The following is a 23,596-nucleotide window of genomic DNA, read 5'->3' as shown; positions in this document are numbered from 1 at the left end:
TTGAAACGCTTTGGTTGCTATGATACAGAACAACAAAAGCTAGCATTTTTTCTCAGAACTACTTTACATGGCTAATTTACAACTAACAATACGATAGTGAGCTAGCATCATAAGATAGAGGGTTTTCACGGCGAGTCATCAGACTGGAAGTCGGCCATGTTGGAGGCACTCCACATCACAACAAAGCACTGGCACTGAAGTATATCCCGAACGTCGTCAAGGAAAATGGTTAATTATTGCCGTGTTTCAGGTTGTACTAATAAGACAGCTCAAGAATAATAGTGTGTGGTTTTTTTGGGGTGTCAGATTGTACATGTGCATTTATATGATAGAATAAAATACTATGAAACTAACTCAGTGTACAGTGTAGATAGCAAACTGGGAGTCTTTGGAAATGAAAAAAAAAAAAAAAAAACATGATTGAGAGTCACTTGGCTACACCTTGAGTATCGCAATGATATCATACAGTTAAGTATAGGTTGATTAAAGACGTTATTGCATTACTTACTTTGGCCTTTACAACAAAACGGTTGTTGATAACTTGGTACTGCGTCTCCCTCACCCATCCACACACCATCTGGTTATAAGCCTCCAAACCCTTGTAGGATTTAAGGTCTTCCGCTGTGTATGGGCTCGGCGAGAAAACCAGGTAGTTGACTATATCGGGATATGCAAGGAAGAATATGAATATGAAGGAAGAATCACCGGGTCGTCACGGATCCAAGAAGAGGGAGCTAACTCGTAGGGATCTGCACCGCCAATAAATCGTAATTTCTCGAAATATCGCGCCTTTTCTTGTGGTCCAAGTCCTTCCCTACATGCCTTTGCATCTTGGGTACATTTTGTTGAACTCTTCGGTTGTTTAGACATGGCTACATTCACTTAGAGTATCCAAAGCACACAATACTCCATTGCACTCCGTTCAGTTTTTTACACCGAGTACCTCCACAATGGCCGCACATCCGGGTTACCGCCCAGAACGTGACGTCGGTGAAAACCCTCTATTAAAAAAAACAACTATTGACAGACCAAGATTATAATAAAAGTGACTGTCCAATTCTAAGATAAACACTTATTCAGTAGCAGTAAATTAGGTGCACCAAACAATCATAAAACAAAGAAATATTATCTTACCATCATCGTGAGGTAAAATAATGAGGAAGGATCACTCTGCCAGCCAATCACACAGCGACGTCGCGCCCGCAGTCTGTAAATTCCTTCAGAAAACAGTGTGTGGCGCACTTGAGCGCTTTAAAGTTCTTACTAGAACCTGTCATGATCTCAGTGGGGGCTGAGGCCTTTTCTGTCCTGGAGCACATGATTTGGGTTTTGCTGGCTCGCCAGGTGTTTCACTATTGACTTATGTTTTCTCCGCCCCTCTTGTTATCCCTGTTAACGTTTTCTCCCTCACCTGCACCCTGTCTTACTCTGATTATCTTCCCTTTATCATACCCTTGTGTTTGCTATCTTGTGTCAGTCCGTAAGCGTTGCTAAAGTAAGCTTCTTGCTGCTTGTCATAGTTTGCCTGACTCCGGTTTTTGTGTCTTTTCTCTATCTAGTCGACCTGCTGTTCTTTTTTTGTCCCCCCCCCCCCCTGCTTTGCCTCTCGTACTCCGTAGTCCACATCAACCAGGCGGCTGTCTCGACTCACCTGTGCATTGTCTTCGGACGCTTCGGCTCTCCAGCGCTGATCTGCCACCTGTTCCTCGCTGCTGTGCCGGAACCGGAAACACTTCACATAACACCCTATGTACTTGCTACATCATTAGAAGAATTGCATCTATATTTGTCTGTTTCTTTCTTGTTCCGAGGTCACCGTGGCCACCAGATCCAGTCTGTGTCCAGATCAGAGGATCACTGCAGTCACCCGGATCCAGTACGTATCCAGACCAGATGGTGGATCAGCACCTAGAAAGGACCTCTACTGCCCTGAAAGACAGCGGAGACCAGGACAACTAGAGCCCCAGATACAGATCCCCTGTAAAGGCCTTGTCTCAGAGGACCACCAGGACAAGACCACAGGAAACAGATGATTCTTCTGCACAATCTGACTTTGCTGCAGCCTGGAATTGAAATACTGGTTTCGTCTGGTCAGAGGAGAACTGGCCCCCCAACTGAGCCTGGTTTCTCCCAAGGTTTTTTTCTCCATTCCGTCACCGATGGAGTTTCGGTTCCTTGCCGCTGTCGCCTCTGGCTTGCTTAGTTGGGGTCACTTCATCTACAGCGATATCGTTGACTTGGTTGCAAATAAATGCACATACACTATTTAACTGAACAGAGATGACATAACTGAATTCAATGATGAACTGCCTTTAGCTATCATTTTGCATTATTGAGACACTGTTTTCCAAATGAATGTTGTTCAGTTGCTTTGACGCAATGTATTTTGTTTAAAGCGCTATATAAATAAAGGTGACTTTGACTTTTGACTTTGAGTGTATTTTCAGACGCACATCTAATTTGAAGTAACTTTTTATGGGAGCGGCAGCGCCATACTTTGATAAAAAATATAGACAAGGCTATGTCAAATATTGTTTCAATTTTAGTTTTAATGAAAAACCAGGGGTTTTACAACAATGGCGAATTAATCCCAGGATCCATGTTGAAAATGCCCAGGAAAGCCCTCCTAGCATCCATGAAATGAGACAGCGGAGGCGTTAGCTCTAAGGCCACCATAGCCATTGATGGCTTGTTTTGACCGGGGCCCCGACCCCATGAAGCTAGAAGCACTGGCGGGAGGGCGGTTGGCGGTGGGCATTGTATGGTGTGGCACTCTTGCACCCTCGAGAGGCCATTATAATCATGGGTTGTGGCTCTGCGCTGCTCTTAATCAGGGCGAGTGACACAGTGCTGGGTGCAGGAGGAAGGAAAAACTCTTGATGAATTTGGATACATGTTTCTATTGTGAAACTCACACAAACAGCATTTAAACACACAGCAATCGTCGGCCGTAGGAACACGGGGGACATGATGCATTTGAACAGGGCGAGTGACACCGTGTTTTGTAGTGTTGGCACTCTCGCAACCTCGAGAGGCCATTATAATCATGGGTTGTGGCTCTGCGCTGCTTTGAGACAGGGCGAGTGACACAGTGTGTGCAAGAGGAAGAAAAAGCTCTTTTGTTGATTGTATACATGCCTCTATAGGGCTTGGGCGTAGTGACGTCATTACTTGGCATGGCCGTCATGTTTATGGCCTCCTTTACTGCTACTCGGACTACTGCGCAGTGTTTAGATGAACTCCCTCTCAGCCGTGTGTCTTAATTTGATTAATTAAAAATCTATTTCAACTATGGTAAACCATTGCTGTATTGTGGGGTGTAATAGCGCAACACATAATCGCATCAACATGGCCGCCATGTCCCAGAATGCACCGTGGCGCCCAAGCCCTATTGTGGAACTCACACAAACAGCATTTAAACACACATAGCAATCATCGCCCGTAGAAACATGGGGGCCATGATGCATTTGAACATGGCGCTTGGGGGCAGGGCCTCCCGCGCTTTCTCTTCCACTTTATCGGTCCATCAGGGAGACGGCTCGGTGGCCGAGGACAGGGCTGCAACAAACGATTATTTTGATAGTCTATTAATCGACTAATCATAGATTAATTTGCTGATTAATCAACAGAATTTGATTGTTTATTCAGCTCTTGCAATTAGTTAAAATAATGTTTTACATTACAAATAAATAAAAGATATTCTAATCACTTCAGGTTCAGGAAATAATATTATGTAATTACAATTAATTTATACAAATAAATATATTTGACACAAAATGAGATGATAGAGAAACCTTATTTACCATTAAGTTACTATATGAAAATTAACTGAAGGACACAATTTTGCATAACATCTCCTTTCGTAAATGTATAATATGGATAAGAAACAAAATAAAGTTAAGTGATTAGATGTTTTATTTTTGGATAAACCATTTTATTCACAATATACACTACCAGTCAAACATTTCTGAACAGTAACATTGTTTTTAAAGAAGTATCTTCTTGCTCATCAAGCCTGCATGTATTTGATCCAAAGTAATGCTGCTTGATTTAAGGTATTGCATAAAAATACTATAGATGTGACATGAATGTTTTACTTGAGCTCGTGTAAACATCCGGTTTGGAGCAGGGTGCCACGGCGGGCTGTCTAGCCGGTCTTAGACAGGCGGCAAGGAAGTCGACTGGAAGTTGAAGTCGGCCACGAGCTGCCATCTTGTAGCAGAACTTCACTTGCGTTAGCATCCCATTGACTTTGCATTCATTTTGGCGTCACTTTGAAAGCTAATAACTTTACATCTGAGGCGTTTAAAGACTCCATTTGTCCATTATTTATTTCTAAAGATACACGACAATGTATAAAGGGCTCCATTACCTTCTATGTTACATTATGGCCCCGTAGAAATAGTTTTTGTAAAAATAAGCTAACGATTGCGTCATAACCACTCGACTCTCTGTTGCATAGTAGAGAAATTACTGTACAGACAGGAGGAGAAGCTCGCAGGCAATTAACTTAATATGGCGTACTGGCGTTACATTTTAAAATACTATACAAAATAATTAATCAGAATACTTACTCCTGCTCACTCACGCCAAAGAACTCCCCGCTCAAGTTCGCCGTCTCTGCAAGATTAACGATGGCAGTTTGCACGCACAGCTACTAGAAGATCTACATCTGTCAGACAGGTTGCTGACGTCATCAGGCTTAGTTTGAGTCTGCGCGTCAGAAACGGAAGTGCTAAAAATTGCTAAAAATGGGCTTTCAATTGAGTTCCAATGGGGTCGCTGTGTCCATTTCTTTTACTGTCTATGGTCTTAGAGCCTGGCGAGGGGCAGAAGAGTGGAACCTCGCAGATGATGACTGGAGTGAGCGACAGTGCATCACATGGCTCATCACCTTGGCACACTTTCTGCGTCTTGGAGAAATGCTGCATGGCTCGATGCGGCCTGGCAGTAGCTCGACTGGAGGAGCCACGAGTCCAGCTACTTTTAACAGGCTCATCAGGTGCTTGGCAAGTGAGACCCAGAGATGTCATTTTCATGCCCATGCATTTTATACTGCCCGCTGATCTGTCAGTATTTGCATAGGACTTGGGTGCCGCGTTGCATCCTGGGACGTGGCGGCCAACGGCACTATTAACGGTTTGGATCCACATGAAATTCCCAACAAAGAGTGGAGCACCAACGACGACTTGCTGCCGCACTTTTGCATTACAGATATCTTCGGCTACCTTGTTTGTTTTGTGAGTACCTACACTTCAGAATAGTTCCGAAGCTACAAATCATTGGAGTCTCATGTGCAGTTCACAAATGGATGGATTCAGGAGCTGCAAATCATAGAACCGGCAAACATTATACAGTAACATGGACAAAGGTAAGCTGTGCTCCTCCTAGCTACTAGTTTAGTAACCATTAGTGCTAACCATTCACACATGGACTTTTAACTATGTGTTTCAAAAGTATAGTTAGTAGTTGTAAACCCTCCCGTTTTTTGAGGGGTTCTTACGTATTTGAGTTCTTTTCCCACTGTCTTCCCATTTTAGTATTTTCCTGTAAAATATCCCGTGAGCCCTTCCATCGGACCTGTCACTCTCTGTACTGTTGTCCTGTTGCTACCCCCTTGCCCTTCCAGTGAAACAGATGTTTTCAAAGCATAATTTTGCTTACTTGAAAGCAACCTTAGCGTGTTGGCCTTTTTTTAAGATAGCTTGGTTGTTGTGAGAGCACGATTTCATGCCAATCTGTAAGCAAAGTCACGTTAGACCTAGCTTTACAAATCGCTTAATGTTAGTTAATGCAGCAGTTTTGTAGTAGTATGAATTTTTGCTGTCAGCAGAGGGATAGCAACAGAAAGATGAATGTTGAAATTTCCCCTATTTTGGATGAGTAACCCGGAAAATTTCCCTTATTTTCAATGTTGACTTAGGCTATATAAATTAATATTCAGATGTTATGGTCTCAGTGGTCATGCTTCCAAGCAGGAAAGCAGTGGAAAGTTAATCCATTCTCATTTTTTCCCCATGGCGATGTTTTGAGCTATTACACCCGACAATACAGCAACAGTTCACCATGGTTGAAATAGATTTTTAACTAATCAAATTAAGACACACGGATAAGAGCGAGTACGTCTAAACACTGCGCAGTAGCCCGAGTAGCAGTAAAGGAGGCAATCAACATGGCAGCCACGCCAAGTAATGATGTCACGATGCCCAAGCCGTATTGGCCAGCTGTCCCCATAAGATTTCAGCAAAAGTGAAGCAGGGAGGAGTTCCCATATATGTCAAAGCTGACGTAATGTTGAGGTACCACCTCGAGAAAGGAAAACACATATGTGTCAGATATGGATCGTGCGCGTCAGATTTTAAAGAGACAGTGCTGCTTTTAAAGTGAAACTTGCTGAAATATGTCATTGATGAAAGTCACGGAAATGAAAAAGAGAAATCACTCGACTGTTCTAGTCACTGATTGACTTTTGTAGCTTGAATAAAGATTAATCTATATAGTTTATGCATATACAATTTATAGCTTATGTGAAGATTGTTTTACATTTACTTAAATTAATAGTTGATACATTTTTTTCAAAGCCTACATACTGTAAATGTAAAATAACACTTTTCAATTATACTGTAATGTTGGAAGGCTATAATTAATGGCTAAAATTGAGAGGAAGAGGGGTTTAATAGAGACATCATCAGCAGTATTATCAAAATTTTTAATAAAAACTTGGTAAAGAGATGTCATTAAACATTTATTTAAAATATTAAATTTTTATGTTGTTTCTACATTCATTTGGAGGTTCAGTGTGAAATTATGACAATATATTAATAATCAGTCACGATTAAAGAAAATGTGCGATTAATTTTTTTTAATTATTATTATTGACAGACAGCACAAATGTTAACCTTTCATAGACATTGCTGTAAGTAAATTAATAAATTTTACTCCTGAATATGCATTTAATTTTAATTCATTATTTTATAGATCCCCCATAAAGAAATTGAAATGGCTCCCAACCACCAATTGGCCCCCTTCAAATGTTTTATTCAATAATTCAGCCCTCAAATGAAACTAATTGAATAGCCCCGTCTTAAAATATCTTACATAGCCTAATGAAGAAATCGTTACAGGTTGACTACACAGTTTAATTAAAAAATATAATCATGCATATTTATCAAAATGTGACTTGTGACTTTACTACACTAGAACACTACTATATTTTTAACCATTTCAAGGTCAAAGCAATTCTCACATTGACACTGCAGTACATTTAAAGTGGCACACGTAAGTGAGTAAAGTTTATCCAGAATTTGAGAAGGAAATACTTAATAAACAAATCATTGTTGCTGTTTAATTTTGATGTAAAATATTCAAGTCCATGTTTGATAAATTATCAGATTATTTTTAGGGGTGCTTTCCTAAAACCTTGCAGTGTAAGCATAAGACTATTGTGGTTGCTGTGTATTGGTGTTTTGTTTATTGTTCCAGTTGATGGACAAAACTAGGAGAATATTAAAAATACCTTTATTTGTGTTCCAAAGAGAAACAAGAGTAGTCCTCTGTTTAAATGTTTTTATTTTATTTGTACAATTTAAGTTTCATCAAGATTCAAAATAGTGGTCACTTCAAGTTAGTAGCACTTAAGATCTTAACAAGGAGAGCTACAATGAAACATAGGCAATAAAATTCAAATGTTTGGGTTCAAGAAGTCATGAAGAAAGAAAGAAAAAAAGGTTATTTTCAAGTGTAGAGCATCTAAGATCATTTTTCACGAATTAGTCTGGCATAAAAGAAAAACAGATTAAAAATGGATTGCTAGGTAAAAATTATATTTTTTTTCTCAGTTGATTTGAAAAACCTTGAAGCAAAGTATATTCCAGTGGAAGATGAGGGACTTTTAAACTCTCTCATTAGTCAAATGTTTTCTTTTCTGTAAGAATAGAAAAAGCCACAAAAAAAAAAAAAAAAAAAAAAAAAAATTATATATATATATATATATATATATTATATATATATATATATATATATATATTACATTTATACCTATGGTATTTTGTTTTCATAAATGTCCATTAATTTTAGTTTCAGGTTTATCCTCCACGGAACAGATCATTTAATCTATCCAGCTCTTTGCAGTTCTCCATGGTCATGAGCTCAGCCTTCCGCTGTAATCTTTCGTCTCTGTAAACCTTAGCAGCATACAGTAGGTCTGTTTCTGAAAATGATGACATGGTGAACAAAATATTACATTTACATGTACATTAAAGGGATAGTTCATATAAAAATTTAAATTCTATCGTTAATTACTTACCCTCATGTTGTTCCGAATACTCATCTTCGGAACACAAATTAAGATATTTTTGAAGAGAAAGGTAGTAAGGACATTGCTAAAATAGTCTATTGACATGTGACATCAGTGACTCAACCGTTATTTTATGAAACTACAAGAATGCTTTTTTGTGCAAACAAAAATAACACCTTTATTCAGCAATTTCTTCTCTTCCGTGTCAGTCTACCTTCTGGCACTCATGAGAGTACCTTCCTGAGTAACTGCACCTTGTTTTCGAGCAGAAGGTTGTTGTACGCTCGTAAACGTGTTTATTTTTGTTTTGTTTGTGCACAAAAAGTATTCTCATAGCTTCATAAAATTACGGTTGAACCACAGATGCTACATGGACAATTTTAACAATGTCCTTACTAGGGGTTGAACGATATCTGATTTTTTAAAGTCGACTTTTATATGCTGAAAAAGTATAAACTGGCCATTTAATGTACTTTATTTACTCTTTTAAACAATGGTTTCCCATATAAACTCAGCAAAAAAAAAAAAAAAAAAAAAAAAAAAAAAAATGCCCTCTACTTTCAGCTGCATGTGTACAACGTGTACATATTGGTTTTAACATAAAAAGTTAAAACAACTGAGACATAAACTGAACACGTCTTAAAGGGATTTATCACACTGAAATGGAACAATGGGTCCCTTAACAAAGGTGGGGTGGATGTCAATATCAAAAGTCACAGTCAAGTATCTTGTGTGTGCAGTGTCTACCAGCTGCTTTATGTAATACAATGCATCTCGTCCTCATAGACTGCAAGATATTTGCCAGTTCTTGCTGAGAGATATTATCACTCTCCTCCATCAAGGCAAGTTCTCAAACATGGCTGGGGTGGACACATCGTTACAGGTGGTTTGATACTGCAATTATGATCAGATTACCTTCCTGTCTCCCTGCAGCTGTTATATTTATAGACTTTGAAATTTATTACTCTGGCCACATCTGCAATCCTCACGCCTCACAGCAGCAGGGCTATTCTTAATTCTACTGTTTTTCAGTGTGAAAGGTCTTTTTACTATAGGTATTGTAAATGTGACTTTACTTGCTTATTGCCTGTAAACCGTAAGTGTCTTTTACATAGGTGCATGTGCAATAATTGTATGAAAATTATTTAATTCCATTCCATAAAGATCTGTAAAGCTTATCTGGATTTTTAAAATACAGTATCATATATATATATATATATATATCAATACACATATATATATATATATATATATATATATATATATATATATATATATATATATATACACGTGTATACATATATACACGTGTATACATATATACACCGTGGGAACGTTGCTTCATACTATGCACCATGGGCATGGAATAATTTCCAAAAAGATCTTAAACTAGAAACGTGTATATCAATTAATGCATTTAAGACCATCTTAAAAAATGTGATGGAGACATGTAGTTGTTTTTCTTTAGAGGTCTTTGTATTTGAATGATTTTTGAATGATTGGATGTGTGTATGTTTTTAGCTTTGTTGTGTTATGTATGGTTGCTACCTTGTATGTAGCATTTTAATATGTTGTTTATGTATGGCTGCTACCTTGGCCAGGTCTCTCTTGTAAAAGAGATTTTTGATCTCAATGAGACTTCCTTGTAAAATAAAGGTTAAAAAAAATAAATAAAAAAAACCACTGATACACATCACTTACATCACTTATAATAAATCACCTGAAGGATCATGTCACATTAAAGACTGGAGTAATGATGCTGAAAATTCAGCTTTGCATCACAGGAATAAATCTGTAATCTTGTCATGTGTAATAAATTAGAAAAAAAATATTTTTCATCATAATATTTCAAAATATTAAACGTTTTCCTTTATTTTTTATGAAATAAATGCAGCTTTGATGAGCATGAGAAACACCTGTAAAATCTATATGTATATACAGTACAGACCAAAAGTTTGGAAACATTACTATTTTTGTTGTTTTTGAAATAAGTTTCTTCTGCTCATCAAGCCTGCATTTATTTGATCAAAAATACAGAAAAAAACTGTAATATTGTGAAATATTATTACAACTTAAAATAATAGTTTTATATTTGAATATACTTAAAAAAAAAATTATTCCTGTGATGCAAAGCTGAATTTTCAGCTTCATTACTCCAGCCTTCAGTGTCACATGTAACATCCAGTCTATCACATGATCATTTAGAAATCATTCTAATATTCTGATTTATTATGAGTGTTGCAAACAATTCTGCTGTCTAAAATATTTGATGAATAAAAGGTTAAAAAGAACTGCATTTATTAAAAAAAGTATAATAATATATATTCTAATAATATATTTTCTTTACTATCACTTTTATCAATTTAACACATCCTTGCTGAATAAAAGTATTGATTTTATTTATTTTTTTAAAAAGAAAGAAAAAAAAATTACTGACCAGTAGTGTATATTGTTATTCCAAAATATTTATATTTTAAAATCATTGTTTCTTCTTTTTTTTTTTTTTTTTTTTTTTTTTTACTTTTTATTCATCAAAGTATCCTAAAAAAGTATCACATGTTCTGAAAAAATATTAAGCAGCAGAACTGTTTCCAACTTTGATAATGAATCATCATATTAGAATGATTTCTAACGGATCATGTGATAATGATCCTAAAAATTCAGTTTTGTATCACAGAAATAAATGATAATTTAAAGTATAATACATTTAAAAACAATTCTTTTAAATTGTAATAATATATCACAATATTAAATTTTTTTCTGTATTTTTGATCAAATAAATGCAGGCTTGATGAGCAGAAGAAACTTCTTTCAAAAACATTAAAAACAGTAATGTTTCGGAACTTTTGGTCTGTACTGTATATATATATATATATATAAATATAACATATAAAAATGTGTGAGTGAGTCCTCAAGACTCAAAAGCACTTGCAAATGATACACTCCATCTTCTGTCATCGTGTTCTAAGCACAGAACCTGCGGGAATGAGTAGAATTATTATTAACAGCCGCAATCATTCACCAAAATCTGACTCCTGCTCTGTGTTCTCTGTTAATAACCCGACTGTAAATGATGTGAACGGCATATGTTGTCACAGAGAAGCTTCAGCCATGTCGGGGGTGATTTTTGGTGTGCTGGCAGAATGTTTCTGTTCCCCTAATTTCCAGTTGACAGATAACCATCGCAGACTCACTGCAATTAACAGAAATCCATTTTAGTGATGGAGAATTTGGTCAAAAGTTTTGCCAGTGACATAAATTTTATGTTTTGCAAAGTTTGCTGCTTAAACAGTTGTGGTGTTCATTCACAAAGTTTATAAATCATTGTGTAGAGTGATCAGATGCCTTTTTTAATAATTGCTAAAAGCTTCATTGGAAAAAACTAAAAAAATCATATAATTAGATTATAAGAGCATACTGATTGCGATATAAGAAGGGAAGAAGTGCTTTCAATCATGTTTTTGTTAGCAATGGTTACCTCCAAAAAGACAGCCATCATCATTTTATTTAAAATGCAGCCATCATCGCTTTGCATCAAATGGTCTCACATGCAAGAGAATTGCTACAAAGAATATTGCACCTAAAGGAACCATTTACCGGATCCTCAAGAACTTCAAGGAGAGAGGTTCGACTTGAGTGAAGAAGTCTCAGGAAGAGTGTCGAGCAAGTAGGGCTGAGCAATTAATCGCATGTGATTGTCATGCGCATCTCGTCAGTAAAGCCGGTTTCATGATTAGTAGTATTTATTAGTTGTGTATGACAATCACATGTGATTAATTGCACAGCTCTACCAGCAAGTGCCAGGGATCATCTCCTCCTGAAAATTCAGCTATGGAATCGTGTCACCACCAGTGCAGAGCTAGCCCAGGCATGGCAGCAGGTTTGTGTGAGAGCATCTGCATGCACAGTGAGGCAAAGACATTTGTACAATGGCCTGGTGTCAAGAAGGGCAGCAGAGAGGCCACTTATCTCCAAGAAAAACATCAAGGACGAACTGAAATTCTGCAGGAAGTACAAGAACTTGACAGCAGAAGACTGATGCAAAGTTATTTTCTGTGATGAAGCTACCTTCCGACTGTATGGGACATCTGTAAATCGATTGTTCGGAGAAAGTGAATGGTACCATGAGTCCAGTGTTGTGCCAACAGTGAAGCATCCTGAGACCATCCGTGTGAGGTTGATTTTTAAATAAGGGAGTGGGCTCTTTGGTCTCCACCCAAAATTACTGCCATGAATAAAGAATGTTATCAAAATGCCCTGCAAGAGTGACTTCTTCCCACTATCCATGAGCAATCTGGAATGATGATCTGTGCATTTTCCAGCATGATGGAGGACCATGTCACAAAGCAAGATTGATAAAGAAGTGGCTCTAATATCATTACATTGAAATGTAGGATCTATGGCCAGACAACTCCCAAAACAACTTTGGCCCAAAACCTAATATCCAGCATGGCTTTTTTTTTTTTTGCTGAGTTTATATGAAACATCGTTTTAAAATACTTTTAATTAGGACCTCGAACATATTCAAGCATATCCATCTTTTAATGTGTGTAAATAAACAGCCAATAGAACAATGTAATGATAAAGATGAAATAATGGCACATACTTGTCTGTCTTTCCCTCCAGCAGTTGTTTCGTATATTAGAAACATAATCCTCTTCTACACTCTTCTCAATCTTTAGCAAAGCTGATCCCTTATATTCTGATTTGAAATCTCTGGTGACAAAATAGTCCACATGCAGGTTCTCTGTTTGCCTTTTAACAGTCTGTCCTGTGGACCTGGATGTGAAGGAGCAGAGATTACATCTATTACACAGTTTTAATACACAGTATGAAAAAACACTCTGGAATTTAAAAGCACTAGAACCTCATTTTATTAGTCAGATTTTCTTTTTTTAATATTATTATTTGTGGGCCAAGCCCCACTGTTGAAAACCTATTGTATTTGTTAGGATTATTTTTATTAGGGGCCAAAAGATAATAATATTTAAGACACACACACACACACACATATATATACTGTGTTTGCAGGTGTTTTGAGTTAATTAGCTGATTTGAGTGCTGTACCACGTCTTCAATATTGAACCTTTTCACAATATTCAAATTTTCTGAGATACTGAATTTTTGATTTTCCTTAGTTCTCAATTATAATCATCAAAATTAAAAGAAATGAAACATTTGAACTATATCAGTCTGTGTGTAATTAATGAATATACAAGTTTCACTTTTTGAAAGGAATTAGTGAAATAAATCAACTTTTTGATGGTATATAATTATATGGCCAGCACCTGTAAATACACAATTGTGCACATAAATTTACATACCCCTTACAGAATATGCTAAATGTTCATAAATAAGAGGGATCATGAAAAAAAGAAATACTACACAAGACAAAATAACTGAATTTGTAAAATTGACGTATTTAGGGAAAGTGTTTTATAATAAATCTCTGAAAATCTAAATCTGGATTTGAATTGTTTTATGTTATTATAACCTAAAGATGCTAATTGACAGTTTGAAACAGAAAATATGGGTTTCATCTTGACACATATATACATATACACACATATATACATATACATACATACATACACACACACATATATATATATATATAAATAAATACATGAATAAATAAATGTATATATGTATGCATTTAGCAGACGCTTTTATCCAAAGCGACTTACAGTGCATTCAGGCTATCAATTTTTACCTATCATGTGTTCCAGGGGAATCAAACCCCCAACATTACGTTTGATAATGCAACGCTCTACCAATTGAGCTACAGGAACACTATATAACACTACACACACACACACACACACACACACACACACACACACACACACACACACACACACACACACACACACACACACACACACACACACACACACACACACACACACACACACACACACACACACACACACACACACACAGATATATATAAACACTGCAAAAAAAAAATTAAAGGAACACCTAATCAGCACTGTATAACACAAAGTCAGTTAAACTTCAGGGATATGATTCTGTTAGAATGCATAAGTGATTGTGTATCAGTTTCTCCTGCTTTGGGGCAAATGAAAGTGGCAACAAAGGTTACTACAGAGGCTATAGCCAGACAACCCCCCAAAAAGGGAATGGTTTTGCAGGTCACAGGCAATAGCTCTTTCCTTATCCTGATTTGTCTCTAGTTTTGTGTTTTGTTAGGGTCCTTGTCCCTACTTGTGGCACGAGACAGTATCTGCAACCTAATCTGGCTGCATAGGTAGTCCAGCTTATGCAGGATGGAGTTTCCATATGTGCCGTTGCAAGAAGGTTTGTTGTGTCTCCCCGCTGTTTCAAAACCATAGAGGTGATATTGGGAGATGGGCCATAAAAGGGCAACAAACCAGCACCAGGACTTTTTGTGAGGAGGAACAAGTGGAGTTCTACCAGAGCCCTTTAAAATGACCTCCAACAGGGTACTGGTGTGCATGTTTTTGACCACAATGTCAGAAACAGACACAGGGGCCCAACATCCTTTAAGTTTTTTTTTTTAAGGATTCTAGTCTTTTTAGAACATGACCCCCACCGCTTTTGGACCTTAGGATAAAGTGTAACCACTTTCTTTTTTTATCCGTTTTGAAGTTTTTATCAGAATACTTTTTACATAGCTACTGTTATTAGTGATAAAGCTGCATGTAAATTACATATCATGATTATAGTGATCAAAATAATCACAGTTATTGTTACAGTATTGTTAAATTGAGCTGGTTAGGTGGTACTTTAGGAACAGCAGAAACAGTGCTGCGCTTATAAACATGATAAATTACACTTTTTAATATAAGATTTTTATTTATTTATTTAAATCTATGATCTAATTATAATTAATTAATAGCTGTTAACGAAGCCCTGCTCTTGTGGGACCTGTTTTCACAGCCCCAGAACTGTGCAACTCCATTACCATTGCCTGAGAACACCTGAATTGGCAGGTCCGATATGGGTGCCCCATTCTCTTCACAGATGTGAGCAGGTTCAACACAGCATGTGACAGATGTGAACAGTCTCAAGATTCCATGGGGAACATTTAGCTGCCTGCAACATCATCCAGCATGACCGGTTTGGCAGTGGATTACTAATGGTCTAGGGAGGAATATCCTTGGAGGATCACACAGACCACCACATACTAGCCAACAGTACCCTTACAGCTGTCATGCACCGGGTTAAAATCCTCAGAGCCACTGTCAGAACTTAGACTGGTGCAGCAGGCCCTGGATTCCTCCTTGTGCATGACAATCCCCGTTCTCATCTGGTCAGAGTGTGTAGGCAGTTTCTGGATGATAAAGACATTTATGCCATTGACTGGCCCTCACATTCCCCAAACCTAAATCCAATTTAAAACTTTTGGGATGTTATGTAACGGAGCACCTGAAGCCTAGAGGTAGAGACTTGTCCAGGGTCTCACTGATGCCCTGATCCAGGTCTGACAGGAGATCCCAAGGACAACATCTGCTATCTTGTCAGGAGCATGTCTAGCATTGTCAGGAGCATGTCTAGCATTGTCAGGAGTGCATACAGGCAGGTGAAGGCCATAAACTGTAATGACTTACATTATAAGTTATTTGTGATCATGTGAAATTCAGCAAATTGTTAGGCATATAACATAAGGCATAATTACCCATTATCTAAAGTGTAAACTGTAAGGTATTGTGAGGCATGTATAATAAGTTATTATGACATACGGTCTGGAGTACAGGCTATAAGGTGGTGTGGACACCAGCAGCTGGCTGAGGATTGAGACCAAGACCAGCACAACGATTGGCATAAGTTGAATAAACATGGAGAACCCACCCTAAAGAACAGACACCAGCATCAGTCATTACACAAGAATAGCAGAATGAAAATTCATATAGGACTGTGTAAAAAATACAGATTTTCAGCTTAATTGTGATCTTTATTTAATTGAACCTTTTATTTAAATATTCTAATACAGAAATCAAAAATCCCAAGGTCAACATTTTACTTTATGGCTATTATCAATGGCTGTGTGAAAATATTTTTCAACAACACTTTATGCCCTGCAGATATTCCTTCATACTGCTTAGCTAACTTACTTGTGGATAGGCTGTGCTGTTCATTTATTTTTTTATGCTTTCATAATGTTATAAGGTTCTGTTTATAATTTTTTTGAAGTTTCTAAGCAGAACTAAATCTTCAGTGACATGATAAAAAATTGTATACACAAAAGAAAACAATGTAATCGTATAATCCAATTTCTTAAATTACTCTTTTAAGTTGGTTATTTAATGAGTATTAAAATGAGTTACTGGTTTGAATAGGTCTTAAACACTATCCTGGGATATTTACAGTGTAAGCAGAAAGAGAATTTGTCCATCTGTAGTCATATTGGACACTGAAATATATACAAAAAGTTTGAAATGGAATTGAATTGAATTAGGAAATGCGTATTAATACCCAAACCCTTATATCAAGCAACTCAAACAAACCCTAGCATGATAAATAGTTTTTAATAATAATAATAATAAAATTATTCTACAGTAAGTAGGCTTTTCACACAACCCTTTAGACCAAGTTATTGTTGTTCTAAACCCTGCTTTTAACCCCAGGTGGAGAAATGTTTCACACTTGTAATTTAGATAGGTTGTTAGCAACACTTTTAACAAGGGTTCTGAAACCTTACTGACAAACATGTGCAGTGTGAAACAATGTGGCTAGGTGCTCACCAATAGACACTTAATCAAAAACTGAAGAATGGGTGCCTCATAATGACGTGTCATTAGTCATAAAACCCCTGTATTTTGTTTAAACAATCATTGCCTTTCGATACTTCACTCAAACTGCGTCACTAAGAAGCTATGGAGAAAACTTATATTTTTCTCAGTTTACTAAAGCCTTTTTTAATAACAGTGTAACTGCACGGCCATTGAAAAAAAAAAAAAAAAAAAAAAAACAATGGCGCAGCGGAGCTGCACAAGCCTATGGCCATGAAACCTGCCAGAATAGGTGGGGTCATCTGGCTATATAAGTGGGCATTCTGGCATAGGATCCTCAGATTTCTTCACTTTCAGTGACAACGACATTCTTTGCTGATATACAAGACATAAAGCTGGCCAGCAACCTTTCTGTTTAGCAGATTTGCCGCTTCTTCCCACTGCCTTTAGCATTGCAGCAGCAGTGGTCAAGGTTTTTCCCCATTGGCCATCTGGAAGAGCCCACTCGCAGCTGCCTGGACAAATGGTTCCTACCAGGGCACCATCAAGCCCCTCATCAGCAAACCTTTCCGTTTTTCCTGGAGGTCCATGATGAGGTCACCAGATTGTGGTGCGCCTCCTACTCAGCCCACCTGCAAACTTCAACTTCATCTGCCCTCACTCCGTAGATGGTGCTGAAGCAAGAGGTTACAAGAAGCTGCCTCCCTTGGACAAGTGTGTGGCTACGCAACTCTCCCTGCCCATGGCCATCAGATGGAAAGCGAAAAGCCACTCATCCCTCCAAACTGTGCAGGAAAACATTTCCTATCGCTGCTGGATTAGCGTACGCATTTGCTAGTCAGATGGCCTCCACACTTTATTCAGTGGCGGTCCTCCAGGTCTTGGATGAGTCTGGGCCAGATTCCACAGTTTTCAAGGAACAGCTCAGTGCGACTGACTTAGCCCTATGCGGCACAAAGACCACAGCTAAGGCAATTGGCAGTTCAATCACCAGATTGATGGTGGTGCTTGAGCTCTACTTATGGTTGACCTTGTCAGAGATTAAAGACACGGATAAAGTCCCCTTCCTTGACTTCCCAGTCTGTCTTACTGGCCTGTTTGGATGTGCAGTCGAAGGCTTTGCTAAACGCTTCACTGCTGCGCAGCACACATTTTAGCGCTGTGCAAAAAATCTAATGCGATTTTCATGCACATCTCATCAGTAAAGACTCCTGTAATTAGAAGTATATCTCCAGCACGTGCGTTCAGATCAGGGTTGCCAGGTTTTCACAACAAATCCTGCGAAGTTGCTTCTCAAAACTAGTCCAAAACTAGCCGAATCGCGTTTCCAGGAGGTTCCCCGATAAAAATAGCTTTCCGGGGTTAAAATTTAAGTTTTATGGCATGGTTGCCTTGGTAAAATTTGCATTTTAGGGGCTAAATATCATGTTATTCATATTGTCGCTTCGACCCGCGGACACGAAAAACCACAGACTTGGCAACACTGGTTGGCATTTACTACACAGAGACGTAATTCACTGACAATTTACACAAAATCGATGTTAAAATCGCAGGCGATTCTTTGTCGATTTTGAAAGCGATTTTGTGTTAGTTGTCGGTAGACTACGGCTCTGTGTAGTAACTGCCGCTGCACCTGAACCAGTGTTGCCAAGTCTGTGGTTGTTTTTCATGTCCGCGGTTTGAAGCAACCCCAATACCAATAACGTGATATTTAGCCCCTAAAATGCGAATTTTACCAAGACAACCATGCCAAAAAAAACCCTTATATTTTAATCCCGGGAAACAATTTTTTATCTGGGAACCTCCTGGAATCGCGATTAGTTTTGGACTAGTTTTGAGAAGCAACAGGGAAGGATTTGTTGTGAAAACATGGCAACCCTGATCTGAACACACGTGCTGGAGATATACTTCTAATTAAAGGAGCGTCTTTATTGATGAGATGTGCATGAAAATCTCATTCGATTTTTTGCACAGCCCTAACACATTTCCTGCCAAAGAGCTCCAGCAGCGTCGAATCAGCCATCCCTGAAGCCTGTGCCTCCTATGACGCATCCTCCACCAAAGCCTGAGTCTCGACAGTGCTACCCATTTCCTAAGCATCAGGGCTCCAGGCCAAATATATTGCTCTGCTTACCACCTCGGTACAGAGCAAAGGCACACATGTCCTGCACTCCAAGGTGATGATTTTACTGGCAAAAGGAACCGCTGAGATGTTCCCTCCAACCCAGAGTGAGTCAGGCTTTAAAGCTATTACTTCCTCATCCCCAAAAAGGATCTCTATTTAGGATGACTACAATGAAACATATCCTCTCACAGATATGCCCAGGGGATTGGTTATTTTCTTTGGATCTAAAAGACTCACATCCAGATAGGCATATCAATATACGGTCCTTCCATTCGGACTGTCCCTGGCTCCTCACACTTTTACAAAGCACATGGATGTGGGTCCTTCCCCTCTGAGACAGATGGGAATTTGCATTCTAAATTACCTCGATGACGGGCTCATATTAGAGGGCTTTCCTCAAAGCACCACTTCATTCTGGTGGGGCACCTTTTGGAATGGGCACAGCTCAACTTGTGTTCTCTAAGAGCAACGCATGTGCTGGGCAGGTTGAACCAAGGAGCAGACATGCTCACAAATTTTTCCTAGTGGCCTGGCTCTGGAGGAACCAACATTGATACAAGGAGCTGCCTTGGCTGCTCTTTACAGCTCCATGGAATATTTTTCTATGCACTTTTTATTACTGTCCATTGCACTAGTGTAAATGATGTTCATAGTTTCTGCTTATAGTCTACATACACTTATTATATATTCCATCTGAATGTTCAAAGTACAAGTATCTGTATATCATGCTGATAGTATTTAAAAATCTTTAAATTATGTCCATAGCCTTATCTGTATCTTTATTCTACATTTGTAATATACTATAGACAATGTATATCCGTAACTTACTGCTTTTGCATTTCTGGTTAGATGCTAACTGCATTTTGTTACCTTGTACCTTACATGTGCAATGACAATAAAGTCAATGTAATCTAATCTAATCTAATGGCCCATTCCCCTGAGATAGGACCTCCTCTCTCAGGTGAACACAATGCTATGGCAACCTGTGCCTGAGCTTTGGGCTCTGCACCTTTGGCCTCTTGATAAGAGCATTCTAAATATAATTTCTCAGGCTAGGGCCCCATCTACAAGATGTCTAAACACTTAAATGTTCGGCCACCTCATATTCCTGTGACATATCATTGATACTGTCCTTTCTCCAAGAGTTGCTGGATAAGGGTTGTTTCCCATCCACTCTCAAAGTCTATGTAGCAGCTTTAGCAGCTTTTCACGCACCTACAGTATAGCTGGCCAGCTGGTGGGCAGGACAAACTTGGTTGTCTGCTTTATGATGGGTTCCAGGAGGCTAGGAGGCTACAGGCTAGGGTCTTTTCTGCATAGTTGGCATGCACCTGCAAGAAGGCAGGACTAGCTTTGAGTAGAGTTTGGCCATAACACACTCAAACTCACTAGAACAGCTTTACTTCTTGTACGCTGTCTGCCCTCCCAATGCGCCGATGCTGTAGGAGTTTTTGTTGGAACAATTGCCCAGGACGGGCTTGACCTCTGAGTTTTACCCGTTGCCACATAAAGGGCTTAGCCTACTATATATTTGTCCCTCCGAGCCCCTTGGGTGCTTAAGGAAAGTTTACAAACAAGTCATTCCTCTACCACAGCACAGCATAATTGTGCTAGTTCCCCATAGCATTTCAGCGACGCAGTACGAGTAAAGTATCAAAAGGGAATGCAATCATTCACTCAAATATAGCCAGATGTCCCGGCCGATTCTGGGGGGTTCATGGATACAGCTTTGCTGTAATTTCTGTGAATACAGTCACTCATACTAATACAAAAAATATCAGCACTATTGACAATATTGCTCAGATTAAATTTTTTTCATGAAGATTGAGCAAGAAAAAAAAATACATACATCTCCACTCTCCTCTGCTCTCGCTCTTCTGGTTTCATCCGTATGGTGACTGGATGTTCGGCCATTAGTGAATTCATGTGTGTTCGCTGAAGAAACACAAAATCCCATATTTAGTTCCATACACACCTAACCAGACGTGATAAAATATATATATATTTTTTCCAAATTAATCAGATTTTTTTTCTCTATTTCCACCACTGGCTTCTGGTACTACTGTAGTTTAGGGTCCCTGTGGGGATTACATTCTGACAGTAGGTGGTGCTCATGCAAAAGCAGGAATACTGCGGTGCACAGGAATACTTCTGAGGGAAGTCGTGGCCTACTGGTTAGAGGGTAGGACTCCAAATCGAAGGGTTGTGAGTTCTAGTCTCGGGCCGGACGGAATTGTGGGTGGGGGGAATGCATGTACAGTTCTCTCTCCACCTTCAATCCCACGACTTAGGTGCTCAAGGCATCGAACCCCCAACTGCTCCCCGGGCGCCGCAGCATAAATGGCTGCCCACTGCTCCGGGTGTGTGCTCACAGTGTGTGTGTGTGTGTTCACTGCTCTGTGTGTGTGCATTTCGGATGGGTTAAATGCAGAGCACAAATTCTGAGTATGGGTCACCATACTTGGCTTAATGTCACTTCAATTTCACTTCACTTTTCACTTTCACAATGAGTGGTATAATATGCTATTTGCTTACCAAAATGCTGATATCCCTTTTTTTATTAATATTCCCATTTTTGTCTCATTATTTGATTTGCATTTTACTTATTTGTCATAATAACCCTAATTATGATTTCTGACACCCATTGTCAAGGAAAGTGAATTAGGCCAAACAATCTGCTATGATGATTTTCAAACAATACTGTAACGATATGAACTTCTTAATCATCGGGAAGAAGGAGGCGGGAACCGGCGCACAATCAAAAATCATTTTAATATTCGAAAATAAACAAAACAGCCAAATCTCACAAATAAAAAGCAAACACATAAAATAATGTCCCAGGCCTGGTCCTCTCTCGTCCTTCACGGTCGTCGCTCCAGTTTTATATCCTTCCATCTCCTACGTGGGACTCGATACTGGCGGTGGGGCGCAGGTGTAGCTCATCTCCAATCACTACACCTGGCCTCACTCCTCGTTCCCACGCCTCTCGGCCCCGCCCCACTCGCCACAAATACCCATTAAAATAGTATAGAGTAAGAGAGCCAGGTCTGGATTCTTTTTCTTCTATTCACTGTCACTGGCAAAATAGTCAGTGCATCAGTGCCACCAAGTCACAGCATTTCTGGGAACATACCTAAGAGCACATCTGAATGGCCAGCCATTTTCATGCACAGTGCAATGGAAACACTAGCATTGGTATGTTCATGACAGTTTGAACAGACAAATACTGTCATTTAATCAAAATAAACCGTTTATTGCACCAAAGATTTTGCTTAGACAAGTGACAAAGAGGCATCATATGTAAATGCTGCTGATGTGTACACCAAGAGTTTGGGTACACTGAAAATTGGCTTTATGTTTGTTTTCTAAAATTACTAATAAAAGCATCTTAACAAGTTTGCACTTACTGTATATAAAATTGGATTGAGCAAACAGTAAGCATTTTTGGTGTGCTGTACCGAAGGAGGGCTCCATGCTTGGAATATAGCCTAAACTCCCCCAAAAGAAGCTAAAGAGGTATTGGACAGCAGCCTGAGGCCGGCGACACACTGCAGCCTGAGGCGCAAGCGTCTCAGCCACGTGGCGTGTCGGTTTTTAATTCGGCTCCCATGTTAACAGGTTAGAGCTTACAGACCGCCTGCGTGTGACACGCGTAAAACGCGTGCATGCTAGAAATAGAACCGACGTCTATTTTTACCGCGACACGCGCGTGTGTTGGAAGCGTTTCCAGACAAAATAAAATAGGAAAATGTGTTTATATGTCATTTTGTACACAAATACATATGAATTCATGATATTTTGATATTTGAAAGTCTATAGGTTGACATAAATTAAGATATAAATGTAATTTAAAAAGATAAATAAATAATTATCGATTTTCAAATATTGCACCTGTCAAACAATCTATTTTGCCGTCAATACTTTTGACGGTGTCCTTTATCAGTAGGCGTAGGTGTGTAAAAAAAAGTTGATATTGTTGTCATGAAAACAAGAGCCTGGTCTGTCAACGGTCTCCCTCTACAGCAGCAGCGCGCCAGGCACGGTTCTGGTGTGTAAAGACACAGAAAACGCAAGGCAGCCACTATGCTTCTGGGACGCTTCAGACACTCGACGCTCACGCCACGCAGCCAGTGTGTCACCGGCCTGAGAGTAAATTAGTTAATAGCCCCATAAAATATGTATGCCATCAAGGTAGATGGGTTAGAGTTTGCGAGAAGGAGGCAGGGCGATCAGAAGAGCCCATACAAGAGCTACATTAAGCTTGCAGAACAACCACCCAATAAAGTACATCTTACAATCATGCATTAAATCTGTGCCTATAAGTGGTTTTAACCAGGGAAATCATCAGTATAAAAGCCTGATGTCTCAAAAATTAAGCATGTCGTAATCACAAAATTAGTAAGCTTTTTATAAAAAAAAGTTCACAATGTAGCCTAATAAGCCTAATTTTGTTTCTTT

General features: G+C 38.8%; 1 protein-coding gene and 1 long non-coding RNA gene across 2 annotated transcripts in view; one reads left to right on the top strand and one right to left on the bottom strand.

The window, feature by feature from the left end:
- Nucleotides 1-2,429, top strand: part of LOC128015250 (uncharacterized) — an 89,059-nt gene extending 86,630 nt beyond the window's left edge. Inside the window, exon 2 of the long non-coding RNA XR_008183853.1 lies at nucleotides 1,812-2,429. This is a non-coding gene — a long non-coding RNA (uncharacterized LOC128015250). The remainder of the gene's footprint in view (nucleotides 1-1,811) is intronic.
- Nucleotides 2,430-8,016: 5,587 nt separating this feature from the next.
- Nucleotides 8,017-23,596, bottom strand: part of dnajb14 (DnaJ heat shock protein family (Hsp40) member B14) — a gene marked incomplete at its 5' end in the record, with an annotated part of 46,228 nt that continues 30,648 nt past the window's right edge. The window contains 4 exons of the mRNA XM_052598865.1: nucleotides 8,017-8,209; nucleotides 12,903-13,075; nucleotides 16,024-16,133; nucleotides 20,988-21,073. Coding sequence (XP_052454825.1) covers nucleotides 8,085-8,209; nucleotides 12,903-13,075; nucleotides 16,024-16,133; nucleotides 20,988-21,073 — 494 coding nt within the window. The remainder of the gene's footprint in view (nucleotides 8,210-12,902; nucleotides 13,076-16,023; nucleotides 16,134-20,987; nucleotides 21,074-23,596) is intronic.

The sequence above is a fragment of the Carassius gibelio genome, chromosome A1, assembly GCF_023724105.1.
Source record: "Carassius gibelio isolate Cgi1373 ecotype wild population from Czech Republic chromosome A1, carGib1.2-hapl.c, whole genome shotgun sequence".
Classification (NCBI taxonomy): Eukaryota; Metazoa; Chordata; class Actinopteri; order Cypriniformes; family Cyprinidae; genus Carassius; species Carassius gibelio.
This window is presented reverse-complemented; position numbering and strand designations above follow the sequence as displayed.